Genomic DNA, 17,846 nt, shown 5'->3' with positions numbered 1-17,846 from the left:
AAGTTATGTGCAAAAGGAACCTAAAAGCGACACATTTCTATTAGCCCTTTAAAGGCTGTAAAGTTAGAGTATGTCTAGTGCCCTAAGCGTTCATTTGGCTAGCAGTCTGGAAAGGCTGGTTTGTGCATCTACAACCTGCTAGTATGTAGCTAGGAAAGAGGCAAGCCTGAGCCGAATGAGAAGCCTTCCCAGATAAATGGATAATGTGAGAATAAGTGCTTAAGGGAGAGGTTGACTTTGATTAAGGATGAATTCCTAGCTCTGACATAGACTCCCTGTGTGACCTTTGACAAGTCACTTACTCTGTGCCTCAGTTTCCCCATCTGTAAAATGGGGGTAATAGCCGTGCCATCCCCCTTTTGTCTTTTTAGACTGAAAGCTCTTCAGGGCAGGAAGTGTGTGTGTGTGCGCGCATGCGTGCAGCCCCTACAACAAGGGGGCCTCTGATTGGGGCCTTTGGGTGCTATTTATAACATTAATAGGTACCACTATTTGGATGGCATACATGTGACTGAGGTGATACCTAGGCCTCATGACGCTGGGTCTCTGCACAGGGGTGACTTCCACCCGCTAGGGTTCTATTTACAGTAGATGTTGCCACCGGGACAGAACATTTCGCCTTGGCTACACATATTTGCTGAGGAAGAAATGGAGTAAAATGAAACTCAGGAGAACCGTGCAAAGACTGAAATATAAAAGTGAAAATAAACATTTTATTTAAAAGTAAATAAATATATATATATATATATATATATATATTTTTAAAAACCCAACAACACTGATTTATCACAAAAGTGGGAAAATGTAGAATGGAAAAAGGCCTTAAAACAGCATATGAAATGGAAAGCAAAGTCCATTCCAATTTGTGCAAAGCTGGTCCTCCTCCGCAGTGAGATAAAATGAAGGACTTTACGTTTAGCTATTTATTGACTAATGTAATGTTACAACACAGAGTCAGATGAACGCACCAAATTAAAGGTACAAGCTGTGCTAAAATCCTGCACTGGGAACCAAATGCCATTCATAAATAAGTGGACAGGCTTATTTGGGACAGGCCCCAGCATCTTCCCTAGACATGGGACATTCAAAAAGCCAAACACTGGCCTAACATTGCAGTCAATGGTAACTTGCCTGCTTTTATTCTTCACTGAATTGATGGAGATTGCCTGCCTCTTGGTAATTCTGTCGGGGAGTGGGCACAAGCATCTTGAATCATTGATATTGATGGAGTTACGCTGACTTACACTAGGAGAGGATCTTTCCCAAGATAAATCTCTACCACCCTATTAACAAAGGATCTCTTGGTACCTAAGCCAGCGGTGAGACGCAAGATGATAATGTCTGGGAGATGTGGGGACACTCAGATTTCATGCATGCAGGCTGTTTTTTTAAATCAACTTAGAATATAACAAAAAGTGTTCGGAGTGTGATGTGGGGCCTTTCATCCTGCATGCAGATGTCACAGCTGCTTGAAGGTAACTGCCTACGTTTATAGCAAGGAGATGCTTACCGTGAAGAGACTCCATAGCCCCAGCAGGAAGAAACGGGACAAAACGATGCACGTTAGAGGTTAATCCTGGCTTTACCAAGTTTTATAAACTGTGAGGTGCTGATTATATCACAAGTGAAAACATGGAGACTGAGTTTACGGCGGCAGGAAACCACACTGCCTCCCACAGAGCCAGCGGTGGATGATGACCCCAGCACAGCAAAATACTTGCTTTATCCTAAGCAAATGCGCAGTTCTGCTGATTTCCAGGAAGCCACTTGGAACTTGGAGTCACCAGGACTATTCATTTGCTTACAACTAAGTATGTGCGTAAAGGCTTTGCCAGAATGGGACCTTGGCTGTATCTCCAGCACAGCACAACGATTCCTGTCCAGTTGGATGGACAGTTCACAGATTCCAGCTGTTGTTTCTTTTTAACAATGGCTCCACAATGTGCGTCCCAGTCTCACCAACGAGCATCACAGGGACTGTGATGCTGGCAGACCAGGTGCCAGCTCATGCCAAGGTCCCTAGGTCCCAACTGAACACTGTCTGGCTCAGCTCTGGGGTTGGATCATTAAAATAGGTATTCAACGTATAAAAATGTGTTAACACTTTATGAAATACTTGTAGAATGCTGCATGTATTAATCTCGCTTAACATCTGTAGCCCTTATTATAAGGTAACATTAAGCATTTGCATTGTAAACCTCTGTAGGTGTGTAACTCATCACACAGGAAAGGAGCATTAACTCACGTAAAATGCTGGCTTCCTGCAGAAAGGGTCAGGCCCTGCCCTGCTCTGCAAGAAAGCCCATTGAAACCAAATGAGCCACTGCGAAATGTCAAAGAAAAAAGACATTATTAATTGCATTCGCCCCCTTTCCCCGCCCTCCCAGAAGAGGAGACCTGCATGTAAACTCATCCCATCAGTTAGAGCTCGGGGAGGATGGGAATAAAAATCCCCAGCAAGAAGAACCTCAAGCTCTGTGCTGCTTGAACGCTTGGGGGCAAAGATTTCTAAGCCTAATCAAGAGACCCCAGGGTTAGTCCAAAAGGTTAGTCCTAAAGGACATAGAACTTGCATATTACAGCAACTTCTATTACCCCTTTGTAATCTCAGACGGTAACCCATTTGTGTGCATATGTTACCTACTGTAACCTTGGAAAGAGCTTTAATTTCTTGTCTTACTTAATAAAAAAACAAGATTTATTATAGGATTGGCTACAACTGTTGGCTTTGGTGAGATGTCTAGGGTGCCACTGACCTGGGGAATGACTGGACATTCGGGACTAGGAGTAACCTGAATATTGTTGTGATTTTGGGGGGTAAGGGACCATCTATCACAAGGACAAGCTTACCTAGGTGGCAAGATAGATTAGATTGCCCAAGGGGACAGTCTGTGACTCCATGTTAAGGCTGTCACGGTGCTTGAGTTCACACTAGATACTTGGCTAGTGAAATCTAGGTATCGGACTCACACTCAGTTTGGGCTTTGTGCCATTTCTTCACAATCTGCCCTGAGGCTGGTACTCGCGCTTGTGAGCAGCTCCGGATAGCCTGACGCTGCTCGGGTGACAGGGTGAGTTACAGGTCAACCAAGAGTTACAATCTTAGCCACAAACAACGTACGCGCATTTACCAGGAGTAACGCTCAGTTCCAGAATAAAGCAAAAACGTCCCCATGTACCAAAACATCTAGGTGCCTCAAGGGAGGCAAAGAATTTTAGGACAATAGTAAATGATTAACAAGTCTAGACACATGGAAAACCCAATCCTCCTTCCCTAGGAAAGCAGGGCAGAGCTGACCTGCCCTGAGAACCGATTGTCCTCTAATATTTATCATTAGTAAACATTTCTATCACAGCAGAGTCTCAAAGCGCCAGCCAGAACCAGCCCCATTATGCTGGGCTCTGTAATGAGTCCGATGCTTGCCCCAGCGAGCTGACAATGGGAAAGGCCTGCAAGCCAAGCCCTTGATTCTTCCGGCCAGTGTTGCTGCCTCCTGTCTAATCCAGGGTAAAGCAGCCCAGAGCGGACTTTTCAAAAGCTCCTGGCCTAACCCTGCTGCCGCTGATGACAGGGGGGCTTTACCACTGACGCCATCGGGGGGAACAGAGGGAGAGTGTGAAGGAACAGCTGGAAGGCAGGCAGGACTGGTGCACTGGGGCCCAGCACTGACAGGCACTGTTAAGACCAGGAAAGGCATTTGTCAGGACCAGTCAGATATGTGCCAGTGGCCCAGAACCACTCCCCTCGTGCGTCGCACTGCTTCTTGCACATCCAGCCCTGCTAGTGTCCTTGGTGCTTCTCACTTCAGAGAATGGCAATTTGGAAACAAAACACAGGTTGGCAAATACACTTCCATAACCGTTGTTTTAAAAAATGTGGATCTACAAAACCAAACATCAGGACAAGTAAGAGAATAAATAAAAATGCTTTATTGCTTCATACTCCTTAAAAATCTGTGCAGGGGGCATTCAGCCTTCCCCGAAAATCTGGGAAGTATGTGCAGACTAGAGTGATCAGGCAGCAAGTGTGAATAATTGGGATGAGGGTGGAGGGTAATAGTCTTCCATATAAGAAACCCCCCACAAATATCAGGACTGTCCCTATAAAATCGGGACATCTGGTCACCCTAGTGCAGACTCAGTCCTAGGTGTCTCAACAAGAGCTGCTGAGGTCTGCCTGTTATATCCTGTGAAATACAAGCAATGTTGTCACTGCTGCACTTCTGAGCCAGGAGAGCAGTAAGTGCAGATATCCCAGTGGAATGTGAGCTCTCCGAAGTGCCACCCCAGCATGTCTGGCAGCAACAGATGTGCTGGTTGACTCCCGTACCAAGTGCATGTAGATGTGGGCAGAACTTGGAGAGAGGTGGTTTGTGTTTTGGTTTTGAAACAAAATGTCTCCTTGGACTCCTTCCAGTGTTTTCCCATGCCCAGCAGCATAGGTTGAACAGGGACATTACTCTTCCCTGCAGTAAAACGGAGCTGTCTGCAACCCTTGTGAAGTCCCTGAGCTTGTTCTACGAATAAGGGTCACACATGCATGTGAAGGCAGGCTCTGTGGCACTGTATGAATGGAGAAACTCTCCTCGATTCTGAGGATTGGGCACCACAGGGGCTTGGAAACGCAGAAGACTGCCATGAGTTTCTGGGCTGGGCCAGCTTTTGCCAGAAGGGCTGTAAAACAAATACCACCAAGGAGTAACTTCACAACAAAACATAAGTACGTTTCCGTGACAATCGCTTCACATTTGTAAAGTCCCTGAAGAGAGTCGTTCCCATGGGAACACGTCCGGGAACGGTATAGGCCAGTTGAGTGTTAGGTGTGAACATGTGCTGTAGTGTACGTCCCATCCTGAAGCAGAAATCAGGAGTGTCTGAATGAGCAACGTGGCCACTCCCGTCTCCAAGGATTCTTACTGAACACATAACAGCCAGTCTGGTGACTTTGTTCAAACTGGCCCGGTGCTTCTATGAGCGGTCGCTACTGCCACGAGCCATAATCAGAAGGGATGAAAAGTCTTAAGGAGAGAAAGCAGGATAGAGGTCCCAGAATAGAGGGGCAGGGCTCAGGTCATATCCCAAGAGTGAGAACGCTGACCCATGCAAACACCTCCCTTCCCCCAAAGGATGCTTGCACCCCTCCTGGATGGCAAATATTTAGCCCCTGAGAGTGGATGTAATGCTGACCAGGTCCTGTCCAGCTAAATAAAAGGGGGCACATTTGAAACAGTGGCCAGTGAGCTCTTCTCTGACCAGAGCAGTTTGAGGTGCCATTCTGAAATGCTCGAGATGGAATCCTTCACTGTAAACCCTCAGAGGACACATTCTTGTCCCCTCCCCAGCCTCGCTATCCCCTCCTCTATCAAACATCTCGCAGGCAGGAATCAGAAAGCTCCTGCTCACTGATGGTAGTGCGCCTCGTCTTCTTCTTCAGTGGCATCTCCACCTGCAGCTGCTTCCAGAACCTGCCCCGTGGATACTTGGACTTCTCGCCTTTCCACTTAATGACAGTGAGCGCAGTCTTGGCCTGCTTCAGCTCCTTCACCTTGCTCTTCTTGATGGCTTTGTACTGGACCAGGATGACTCTGATGCTGCCCTGAGAGGCCATGTTCTCCAGCCCCGCTTTGAGCTCCAAGAGGGCTTGCGTGCCCTGAAGGACGTAGTTGGGGCTCAGCACAACGAGCAGGCGGCGGCTTTTCTGGATGAAGCTCAGAGTTTCGTCTGTGACAACTGGGAGAGAAAGACACTGAGCTGGTTAGTGACAGCGTAGAGCGCGCCGCTGAGTGTCTGCGGCAAAGCAGACCCTCCTGGGAGACCGAGCCCCTCTGTGAGACTGCATGGGGATATCCCAACCACTTCAGGCAGGCCTCCTCTCCATCAGCCAGCACCCTCCTCCTGCCCACCAGCTGGGCCTTCTCTGATCCACAAAGGAACCACTACCTCACTCCCAACCCCTTCTCTCCAAGCCACGGGCAGAGCGTGGCTGGGGTCGCTCAGAGCCTCAATTTCCCCCTCTGTGAGATGGGGATAGTAATTATCCACCCACAGGTGTGTTCTGAGGGCTAATTTAATTTTGAATCCTGGATTTCCAACTACTCTCCTGGACCTATTATTAAGCTACTGCTCCTGGCTCCCACGTCACCGCAACGAGGGCACCTCCACAATGTTCCCAGATGTAGTGACCCCAGGCGCACCAGGCTTTTTCATGTGGGGTCTCTAAAGTGACACCATGAGAGTCAGTGACACAATAGAGGATACCTTTGATTTCCAGCAGCTGCAAGCAGGTTTGCCTTAGCCATCTTCACAAAATTAATGCAAAGTCCTTCTGAGAGCGCATCTCCCAGCGGCTGCTTCCATAGTTCACGGGCAGAAAATATAATGGAAAAGAAAGTAACACTGGAATGTATCGGCACTGAGCCCTCAAGGGTGTCTGATTCGCTCCTGCCAGCAGAACTGGAGGGATAATCCATCTCCCTCTGCTTTGTCATCAAGGACAGCATAATCCTCCCCCTATCACACAGGTGCATGCTCTGGGGCAGGGTACCAGCTGCCCAAAGCTACCTCAGAGCCTGTCACGTTTCCCTAAGAGGTAGATGAGGTGAAGCCCTGCAGCGTGTGATGGGGGAACAGCAGCCAGGCCGTATGTGACACGGCAACTGAACATGACCTCGCCGCTGTCCAGGTGGGCAGGGACGGGCACTTGGGGGACCTAACCAGAAGGTGGCAACTGCTGACCATTGCTGTGAGCCTGCGTCACACAGATGGGTATGGAAGCACCCCTGGTTGGGCTTGAAGGCGAGGGGTCCCTAGATCAGGTTGGAAGGGAGAGACAGCAAAGGGATATGGGCAGGCAGGAGAGAAGCAGCGACGTGAGCGTGCAGAGCAAGAGAAAGAGGGAAGCTTGCAGGCACAGCGTGGCAGGCAGATTCCTGTGACCCACTTTCGTTAGGAATTCGCTGGGGCCTGTCAGGAGTAGCGGATTCTCATTCTAGAAAGCCGGGTTTAGCAAATCTGGCTCCCTGGTCACCCCAAGAGATGGGCTGCGCTGACGCCAGCCACTCCACTGTCCATGCCAGAGGCAGTGAGAGGCAGATGAGTGGTGGGCACTAGAGCTCATGCATTGAGCGTCACTACCTCTCGGGCACATTCTCTTGTTTTGGCACAGGAGGTGGCGGTGCATTTTAAACACTTTTGCAAGGGAGCATGAGGGTGGGGAGAGCCCTTTTCTGCACTCCTTGTTCCACATGTCCCTGTGGCATTCTCAGGGTCAGGAGGTTGGAGCCACACCGTAGAGGCTGGTGCTGGAAGCAATCACAGGCAGCTTGGGGCCACGCTTGTTTGACCCGGGCACCAGATTCGTTTCTTCCGACAGGGCAGAGGAGTGGCCAGAGTTGCCTGGTGATGGGTGTCACCAGATGCGCAGGGGCAGACGTCACCATGCCCCACGGGGAATTTAAACAAGGAGCTTTTCTTTTTGTGCAAGGACACGCAGCAGAAGAGCCCAGCAGATCAGACACAAAGCGACGGCTACTCTGCCATTTACCTGCATTATAGCTGAGCTTGACTGAAAGCTCTGCCCCTAGGAGTTCTTAGCACAGGGCATGGCTGAGTGGTAGTGCTGGACTTGGCTGATTTCTTTCTTTTAGCTCTTTACTTTATTTTTTAATCAGGGTCCTGCCACTTCTCTCTCTCTGTGGAGAATTTAGGAGGAGGCTCAGGCTTGCCCTGAGGGCAGGATACCGCTGTCTGCCTGCAGACCTGCCGCCTTCAGATACAATCTGGCCAGATCTTACAAGGCAAAGAGAGGAAGGTTGAAACAACTCTTCGCTGGAAGAGTGCCACGAATTGGCTAGGGGCTGCAGGGAGCGGTGCTGGCCAGTCAGCAGATGCTGCTTAGAATGGGCTGAATAATGGTAAAAAACATTCACCAAATAATTTGAATCATGGACTGAAACTTGTGAATAACTTTGGCCAGCTCTACAGATGACTGTCCCACTGAGTCACACCCTACTGAAGTTCTGGTATGGTGCGAGGGCACCAGGCTGCTGGAAATGCCACCTTCACATGCTCATCACCAGTGGCCATTGAAATTCCCACGGTACTTTTGACTGTAGGCAACTCATATGGATAAACTATTCCTCACGTCCTGTGCTAAACAGCCCCTGGATTCCACACACAAGGTGGATGAAGCAATCCCTGTGCATGCTGTTTGGAAAGTGCTTTGGGACCCTTTGAGAGGAAAGATGCTCTGTTGTTTTGAACTGGACCAGTCCCTGAGGAGGCAAAGTGGGTGATATTGCACATGGAGAGAAAGGGGGGTGAGAACACCAGAGTGAAAGGCAGAGGACGATCTATCGTTAGTTCCCAAGGAGAGTGTGCATTTGCTGGGTTATGAGAGAATCACAGCAGCCAGCACCCTTTGAGAGCAAGGCCAGAACAGAACAGAACAGTGGAGCTGTAGGTCAGACGCAAAGCTGTCCTTCCTGCTGATACAAAATAGCTGTGGAACATAACGAGCAGAGACGTGACCCATACAAGGCAGGGAAGAGAGTAGTCTGTTAATGGGCATCTGGGATTAACACCAGAAGGAAAGGAAAGAGTTAAGCACTTCCTAAAGCAATCAGCCAATCGGCTCTTGAAACATTTGGCCCCATGCGGGCTTGGCTTCGTTACAGTAACATAGGACTGGACAGGACTTCGAGAGGTCGTCTAGCTCAGCTCTGCACTGAGGCAGGACTAAGTATTATCTAGACCATCCCTGACAAGTGTTTCTCTAGTCTTAAGAATCTTCAATGACAGAGATTCCACAACTTCCCCGGGCAATTTATTCCAGTGCTTAACCACTGTGACAGGAAGTTTTTTCCTAATTTCTAACCTAAACCTCCCTTGCTGCAATTTAAGTCCATTGCTTCTTGTCCGATCCCAAGAGGTTAAGGAGAACAATTTATCACCCTCCTCTTTATAACAATCTTTTATGTACTTGTTGAAGTTTGTTCTCATATCCCCCCTCAGTCTTTTCTTCTCCAGGCTAAACAATCCCAATTTTTTCAGTCTTCCCTCATAGATCAGGTTTTCTAGACCTTTAATCATTTTTGTTGCTCTCCTCTGGACATTCTCCAATTTGTCCCCACCATTCTTGAAATGTGGTGCCCAGAACTGGACACAATACTCCATCTGAGGTCTTATCAGTGCCGAATAGAACAGGAGAATTACTTCTTGTGTTTTGCTTGCAACACTCCTGCCAATACTTCCCAGAATGATGTTCACCTTTTTGGCAACAGTATTACATTGTTAACTCATATTTAGTCAGTGATCCTCTATGACCCCCAGATCCTTTCCTGCAATACTCCTTCCTAGGCAGTCATTTCCCATTTTGTATTTGTGCAGTTGATTATTCCTTCCTAAGTGTAGTACTTTCATTTTCTGTTACTGTCTTTCCCTCCTCATTGAGTGAGGAGCCTCTCATTCACGTTCCGACAACGTGGGCCTGCCTTGTTCCTGCCATCATTGTTCCTACACTGGGGCCATGGGACCTTGGTTCTGGCTTTGTGCCACATCTCACCCTTAATGAACTGCTCGACCTGGAGCTTACTGCAAAAATGACATTGTGGGGTTTCAAGTGTATCGCCTCTCAGGGACTCAAACTTACCTGCTCACAAATATGTTTTATGTCTAACTGCCAGCCCTGCAAACCCTACCTGGGATCTGAGAGGCAAGCTGGATTCTTTCCTTCTTGTACATCACCTCCAGCAATAAAGACACAGTAGGCTGACACTGCCTTCCAACACATGACTAGAACTTAATGAATCAATCCTGTTGATACACAAGAAGGGACAGAAACTCTCTCTCCTAGAGCAGCATCAGCGCTGCAAGGTGAACTGGAGCAGAAAACAATAAAAATATCAGCTTGCTGATCTGACTGCTAACAGGCACCGGGAGCAGATCTGCTGCGGAAGGAGATGTCAAGTTTACAGAGTCTCTTCTCAACACAGAACTGCACTTTTTAGTCCACGGCTGCCTCAAAATTGTGTTAAGAAGTAGAATAAACCCTGAAGATTTAGCCTAGAAAAAAACAAAACAACTTAAATCATCACTGTTCACCAAACCCTCCCTCAGCTGTCTCGTGCTTTGCAGGGGCTGAACTAACCTGCTGTTTTCACTTTGAGTCAGTGCACAAAGCCCCAGTCAGGACTGGAGCCTGCTGTAAAACTGTAAGTTTTCGTAAAGAGCCAGATGATGCTGTCAAGTGACACCCATGCAAACACCTGGTGGGAACTGCTCTGTGGTCCCTACTAAACTTGGCTCCATGGTTTGGTGACATAAAAATGGTTCTCCTGAGCCTCTTCCCACCAAGGATTGTCAGTGGGTGGAAGGAAGGAGGAGCCACAGTCCTTCCCCTTTCTCTCAGCATTCACATCCTGTGGAAGGCAAGGCCTCCATCTACTGACCACTGGCCTTAGCTAGGCAGACGGGAACATCATACAGTGAACAGCTGCTGGACTGAACTATCCAGGGCTGGCTGCAGGAGCCTGCTCCTTCCGAGCATCTGCCTGAGCCTGACCATTGGTGAAAACAAACAAGCCGGTGTACGGCTCGATTCTTTGTGCATCCTTTGCATTGACCAACCACCCAGTGGTTTTAGCTGGTCATTCACTTGGTGATTCATCTTTGCTTATCTATTTGTCAAAGGCATGGCGCCCAAGCACCTTGTCAACGGAGTCTGCATGGGACCAGGAGAGCAAAAAGACCCGGGGTCTGATTCTGATCTCTTGCAGCTAGCTCAGACTGGTGTCTGACTGCAGGGGAGTCATTCCTGGTTTGGGGTAACTGAGTGCACAAGCCTCTACTTTGGAACAACCTAGCTAGTGATTTTTACCAGCACACGTTCTGACACAACCGGGCCCTCACCCAAAGCCCACTGAAGTCAAGAGCAGTCTTTCCATTGACTTCAGTGGCGGTGGCCCTTATCTACTGAGGGTCTGGCACCTCTGTGTCCTGTAGCCATGTGGGGTTCCCCAGGAGATGGGCATTTGGAGCAAGGGCTGTTCTTGCATCTTTGCTTCCGCAACCCCAGGTTTGTACAACTGATCCAAGGAGGGTCCTGGATTTGGACACTCCCGGGTGTGGAGCCCTTTGGCCCTGTCCATCGTTTATGGATGGGCCCCCAATAAATACAAATGTAGTATTTGCTATTCAGGGTTATTAATATGCTGATATTTACTAAGGACAGACGTGCTTCAGGGTATGAGCTGATCTCTAATTAATGGGGATTAGTAGGAAACTTTCCCTGGGGACTGGTCATCTCATCACTGCTACAACAGGGTTTACTGCACCTTCCTCTGACGCAGCAGGTGCTAGCCAGGGTCAGTGACGTGGTAATGCACTGGCTGGATTACAGATCTGGGCTAGTACAGTAATTCCCCTATTCCTCAGTCCACCCCCACAACTTTATCCTCCCTTCCTCAGGCCAGTTCAGAAATTTTATTTAAGGATAGGTGGCTGGTTGCCTTGTGGTGCTTTTAGAGCACTATGCAGCAGTCCTGGAAAGAGTACTGAAAAATACCCACCGTCATTTGATCACGGCAGCACCCCGCACACTGGCTCCAAGTGTTTGCAACATCCTGTGAAGCCAGACGCCAGAATCTGCTCCGAGGGATGTTTAATGGTGTTTGAAATAAAATGCAACTTGAAAGGCCAGGTCGTTATCACCCTCCTCTCAATCACCACTGCCTCCAACATAACGAAGGGGAAGGGCATCCCCCGGACATACTCACTTCCCCCGGGGAGGCTGTCTCTGTCGAAGATACACAGCTTGTATCCAAACTCATTCTCCAGGACTCCGCGCAGGGTCAGCAGCACAAACTCCTCCTCCTCGGCATTCCGGGCATAGGACACGTAAATGTCATACTCCTTCCCATCTGAGAGTCGGGAGCAGAGAGATATTTCTGTTACTGGCTACGTCCCATGCCTTCCCGTTGTTCAGCCCCTGCTTCCCCTGCTGCCTCTCAAGTCTTACAGATGCCGTGGCCCTGTACCTACGAGCCATCTCGCCAGACAAGGCTCTGCACTTCTCCAGCCTCGGCGGGACTCAAAGCACCTGGCACACATTCATGGGATCAGCAGCAAACTCGCCATTCCAGCCAGGGACCTACTATCATCCCAGTTCTCCGTAGGAAGAAATAGCGGGGTGGCATGCCTGGAGGATGAGCTCAGAGTGACATAAGAAGCCTGATTCTGTGCTCGAGACAGAAGACCATTCTTTCCACACCCATAGCCGAAATATCAGAGACCAGACAACATAGTCCTGTCCCTCGAGACGGTCCCATGAAGCAATGTGTGGAGAGCTTACACTATCATGGCCATGTCGCATCTACTCCAAAGATACCCTCATAGACCCTGCCCCTGGCTCTTCTCGCAAGCACTCAGTTCACCCCGAAAAGTGAAAACAGTTAAGGACATTTAAGGTCAGTGTTACCCTGCTTCTGGAGGAGGGAGAAATGGCCTGACACAAAGTTATCTCCAGAACCAAAGGGACTGGCAGCAAGAAGCAGGCCCTGCAACTCCATGAAACCCTTACCTAGGATGGCTTCGTCCGTTCCAAAGTGAGCCCGATAGAAGAGAACCATTTCGAGCCAATAAACGTGGTAGACGACAATCAGGATCACCACCAGCAAGACGGTGGCTCCTAGTCCGCAGGCCAGTTCCACGGTGTACCTTGGAGCTAGAACTGGGGTTAAAAACAGACAGGTCTTTTTTCATGGAATACGTGGTCTTCCATTTTAATGGGCACATGACTGGAACACAGGCAGCCGAAGGGCAGAATACAATGTGAGCCCATCTGTAAATGGAGGTTCCTGTAGGACATCAAAGGCTAATGCCTAAATAAACACACACACACACACGCTTTGTGAGCAGTTTTAGGGGGCTGGGTGGTTGCAACATGAAGGAGGCAATTGAAAGGGTGACAAAATGACTGAAGGCCCAGCTCTGCTCCCCAGACAGACCCTGAAGATGGGTCACTCCCCACATCTTCCCGGAGCAAGACAGATGCCAGGGAGGAATCTCCGAGTCACAATTCCCTTCTGCCGCAGGATAGCCCTCACTCTGGGCTGGGCCCAAAGGCTCAAGCTGGCCCCAGAGGGTACCGATTGTGAAAGCTGCCTTTTCAGGAACAATCATAACCTTGGAAACAGCATGTACCAAGTGCAGTGGGTGTGATCGGCGCATGGACATGGGGAAAGCCAGGCCAAAACCAACAGCCCTAGCCTGGAGCGGACTAACTCCATGGCCACCATCTTATGCTCCTCTCATGCCTTGTCCCAAAGAGATAATACATATGTCAGTAGCATCCTCCGACTATTTCTAGTCATGAGACAGAAGGGAGGCTCTGAGAAAACACTGGAAAGACTGAAATATTTGCAAAGAGGTAAGATGATCTGTCCTAAACAAGACAGACTCTCTCATGAAGCCAGCATTTGCTAACAGTAGTATCTGAGATGCCCCTGTTTTTCCTCATACTTAGAATAGGAATTAATGTGGTAACTGTGTGGCATCACTAGGCAAATACTGATCTTTTAATGGGCACCGCCGAACTCAATGACGTGTGCAGCGGCAGTTTGAATAGAGAGCCATCAGCAGTAAGTGGAAGCATCACAAAACTCGTGGATGTAACTGAGCTTTATTAGCGAACAAACCAAACCACCAGAAAGAGAAAACAGAAACTGAAAGAATCCAGCAAGTCTCCGTGAGTAGCGAACAGCACAAGAGATACAGGGAACCATGAAAGAGACAATCCCAAGAAGATTAAAATCAGGAGCCAGAAATGAATATAAACCAGTGGCAGGGAGATGGGGAAATTTTTTCATAGCCAACATAAAAGAAATACAAGCCCACTTGCTAACATTAATAAGGCAGATGGTACTGAGAGGTTAGGTCCTGGCCAGGTTGAGCCACGAGTGACATGACGTGACGGTCTGCAGCTAGTTGACTTTAGCCTGCAGTGGTCCAGGCTGGTTCTTGCACTCTGCTGTGGAATGGAGCAGAAAGAAAAAAAGAGAACATAAGTAACTTGTCTACAGAAAGAACAGCTTCCAGTCAGCTATCCTGGGGTCTGGCAAAGTGGACAGGAGGGAAAGAGAGACAGCTGCAGACAGTCAAGCATCAGTCAGCCAAGAAACAGTGTTCTGCGAGGTCCTGGATGGCTGTGTTTTCTAATCAAAGGGTCAGCATGCCAGGCAGCTCAATTTTCCTATCCAGAGACAAGAAGTGCACAGACACTACAGTGATGACTGCTAGAGAAAAGCCTAAGGTAGGCAGATAGATAGATGGCTCTAACCAAACTCTGGCCTTGATTAATTGCATGCTCTGTCTGGGGCTCCTTTCTGAAGGGACACAAACAAATTGTCGCAAGTGGATAATTCTATAAAGAAAAGGGGGTGAGAATAGATGTGAAGCGGTCGTTAGTGAGGTAATCGGGTCAATCATGGCTAAACTCCCAGCAACCCTGGCGGCAGCAGAGCAGAACACAAGGAGCCAAGTGTAGTCCTAATGAAGATCTTTGAAATCCAGAGGACGACTGCTCATGTTGACAGATGGAGAGCAGAGCAGAGCAGGAGCCACAAAGTTGTTCAACTTAAGTCAGAAAAAGGCTATTTTTTGGCATCTTGCATTTGAAATAAGTTAAACCAGGGCAGACTCCTCTCTGGTGGAGCTTCTTGGAAACAGCAATCTTTCCTGATGTACAGGTGGGCAGTCTCTTGGGCCTTCTATGTACAGTGCTGTCACTCACTGTGGTTAGTGAGGTAACAGAAATGTCTGCCTGGCTAAGGAAATCTGGTACAGACATGCCTGAAGAAAGGGTTTTGGCTGTTGGGAGATGGGTATGTGAAACAGGAAAAATACTTCTCATGTTAAGAGAGAAACAGCTCTAGAAAAAGTCGGCTTGCGAGGTCAATGTCTTTGAATTACACTTTTTATCCAGAATTTGCCCACCGTCCTGGCAGTCCCAGATCACCCTCCCACAGTGAGCAAGGCAGGAACCAAAACCAGAGCACGGTGCGGAGTGTTTCATGCTCTGAATTCTGTCTAGTCTCCGTCTGGGCACCTCAAAGGGACGTGACCTTGAAGGGTTTCAAGCACTAGCAACTTCCAAAAGGCATTTCCTGTCTGCCCGGTCACACTGGTGGGGAAGCAGTAAGGTGGTGACCTGCCCCAGGGACACTCTGCCAGGAAACATATAATGAGAGACCGCAAATGTCCTTTGTCTTCAAAGAGGCCCCAGGATCAGAGAGGATGCTCAGATTAGCGTTTCCCAGTGAGGGGCAGTTATTTGACATTGGCTAAAGTTGTTTCTTTAAGTGAAATAGAGACTCATGGGCCTGTTCTACTGATGCACAGGGCGTGGGCACCCCACACAAAAAATACTGTGTTTAACGGGTGAATAGCGTCGGTTGGAAGAACCTGTGTGCTCATCCCATGGTGAGTTTCCACTGGCCCTCCTGCAAAGTGGTGGCATGTTTAAAGCAGGGGAAAAGACCCTGAGCAGTGCCTGGGACAGTGACCGTTGCTAGACTCCAAAGGCAAGGTCAGCGCATAGCTCTACTAGCAAGTCTAATCAGCCTGTGGTTTTTTCGATTTCCTGGTGCACAGTCCAGAAATGCCACGCCTCAGCAAATGCTCCCTCATCCTGCGCTGATAGCACCCACTGCATGTACCGCTTAGCACGGGGTTGGAGGAAAATATTCTTCCATCATTTAGGGCAGAACGGTTTATGTAGTTCTGTGACTGGGATATTGAGCTTTATAAGAATCAGAGTACAAAAAAGACTGCAGCTTCCCACATAACCCAGCTTGGTCAGCAGAAATGAACGTAGAAAAGCCATCACATCCGGCTGCTGCAGGATGTATCTTCTCCTCCCGCAGTACAGAGATAAATGGGAACCGTGTCCATGCACCACGGAGATAAAAGATGTCTAAAGAACAACTGGATGGCACTTCCGAGAGGGGTCTGGCAGCTGACATAGTGTAACAACCCAGTGCCAGCCCCTGAACAGGGCAGAACACTATGAGCCCCTGCTCCCCGAGGGCCAGATCAAGCCTTTAGGCTCAGCCCGTGGAAGGGCGACACGTCACTGCGCCACCCCAGAAGCAGCACCAACAAGGAACCGTGACTCAGACAGAATTCTCCCTTGCTTTGAGGGAAAGTTTGTCCCTTCCTTCCTTTCAGGGTGCAACTTATTAGCCTCTTTGGCCCTGCTCCACTTAGTGCCTAGAGGGAACAGAACCATGGTTTCACACCCCATCTTTCTCCACCCCCACTTGAGCACAGTGGGGAATATCAGGCATGCAGCCTCCACCCTCTTCCCTATAGCTGGAAGTGCAATCTGAGTAGCAATAAGAAGGCTACACAGGAGCAGAGGGAGCAGGAAATATTTACTCCCCCTATTCCTTGTATGACCACATTCAGCCAAGGCCCATCTTGCCCCAAGAAATTTCTTCCACATTCGACCATGCGTCTAAGATTTTTGCCTTGCTGCATCCGTTAAGCCGCTGCTGTGCAATTCCATTACCTTTCATTCTCACCACGGCCGCCTGGTGAACCTCCCCTCTGGTGTTTCTGGCATGACAAGTGTAGTTACGCTTCAAGTCCTTGGGTGTGACCTTGGAAATGGTCAGAGTCCTTGTGATATGCTTATGTCCAAGGTCGGCAGTAAATACGCTGGAACAGAAAAGTTCAAGTGTTGCACATGCTAACGCTGGCTGCACTGTTTGTGATTTTTATACATATATACACATATAAACATGCGTGCGCACACACACACACACACACGCACACACACACACACACACAATTCAGCCTTTCCTTTTTGGCAAAATCACACCCATTCTTAGGAATTGCTTCATTTTTCACAGAAACTTTTACAGCAGAACGGTTTGACCTTTTGTTTGCTCTGTGAACAGGTTTTGTTTAATTTTCTTGGCATTACTTTTGCTTATTGCCAGTGTGTGGAATATGACTGATCAACTGGTGCCCTGGGGCCTTTTAGAGGGGAAGGGTGCGCTTGCCATAAGGCACTGGACAAAGACTCGAGATCTGGGTTCAGTATCCACCTTCATCACAAACTGTCTGTGGGACCCTGGGCAAGTCATTTAGTCTCTCTGTGCCTCAATTAGCCATCTCTAAAATGGAGATAAGATTTCCTTTCTTCTCCACTTTGTTTTGTCTGTCTAGTCTGTAAACTTTTTTTGAAACAGACACTGTCCTTTAACATGTGTCTGTACAACAACCAGCACACTGGACCCCCAATCTTGGTTGGAACTTCTACGTGCTACTTTAACACCTAGTCATAGGTTCACAAATTCCAAAGCCAGGACAGAGAGCTGTGGTCAGAGAGTCTGACCTCTTGTATAGTTCAGGCCAGACAACCTGCCCCAAAGCATTTACAGAGCAGATCTTCTAGATTAACAACCTATCTTTGATTTTAAAATTGTCATTGATGGCGAATCCACCACAGCCCTGGTCCAATGGTTAATTACTCTCGCTGTTAAAACATTACGCCTTATTTCCAGTCTGAATTTGTCCAGCTTCAACTTCCAGCCATTGGATCGTGTTCTACCTTTTTCTGCTAGACTGAAGAGCCCATTGTTGAATATTTGTCTCCCATGTAGGTACTTATAGACTGTGATCACGTTACCCCTTAATCTTCTCTTTGTTAAACTCAACAGCTGGAGCTCTTTGAGTCTATCGCTGTAAGGCAGGTTTTCTAACCCTTTAATCATTCTCATGGCTCTTCTCTGAACCCTCTCCAATTTATCAACATCCTTCTTGAATTGTGGGCATCAGAACTG

At 48.4% G+C, this 17,846-nt stretch overlaps 1 protein-coding gene across 2 annotated transcripts in view; it reads right to left on the bottom strand.

Moving 5' to 3' along the window:
* Window positions 1-3,915: 3,915 nt before the first annotated feature.
* IL1RAP (interleukin 1 receptor accessory protein) overlaps window positions 3,916-17,846 on the bottom strand; it is a 55,444-nt gene continuing 41,513 nt past the window's right edge. The window contains exons 9-12 of one of the 2 annotated variants that reach the window (XM_050964813.1): window positions 16,568-16,716; window positions 12,578-12,727; window positions 11,775-11,918; window positions 3,916-5,730 (exon numbers count right to left, since the gene is read on the bottom strand). In XM_050964813.1, coding sequence (XP_050820770.1) covers window positions 5,363-5,730; window positions 11,775-11,918; window positions 12,578-12,727; window positions 16,568-16,716 — 811 coding nt within the window. In that variant the 3' untranslated portion in view covers window positions 3,916-5,362. Of the gene's footprint in view, window positions 5,731-11,774; window positions 11,919-12,577; window positions 12,728-13,662; window positions 14,027-16,567; window positions 16,717-17,846 lie in introns of those variants that run through there. The other variant, XM_050964814.1, reaches the window with a different exon arrangement.

The sequence above is a fragment of the Gopherus flavomarginatus genome, chromosome 8 (assembly GCF_025201925.1).
Source record: "Gopherus flavomarginatus isolate rGopFla2 chromosome 8, rGopFla2.mat.asm, whole genome shotgun sequence".
In the NCBI taxonomy this organism is placed as follows: Eukaryota; Metazoa; Chordata; order Testudines; family Testudinidae; genus Gopherus; species Gopherus flavomarginatus.
Note: the sequence above shows the minus strand (reverse complement) of the source record. Positions and strands in the feature narration are given on the sequence as shown.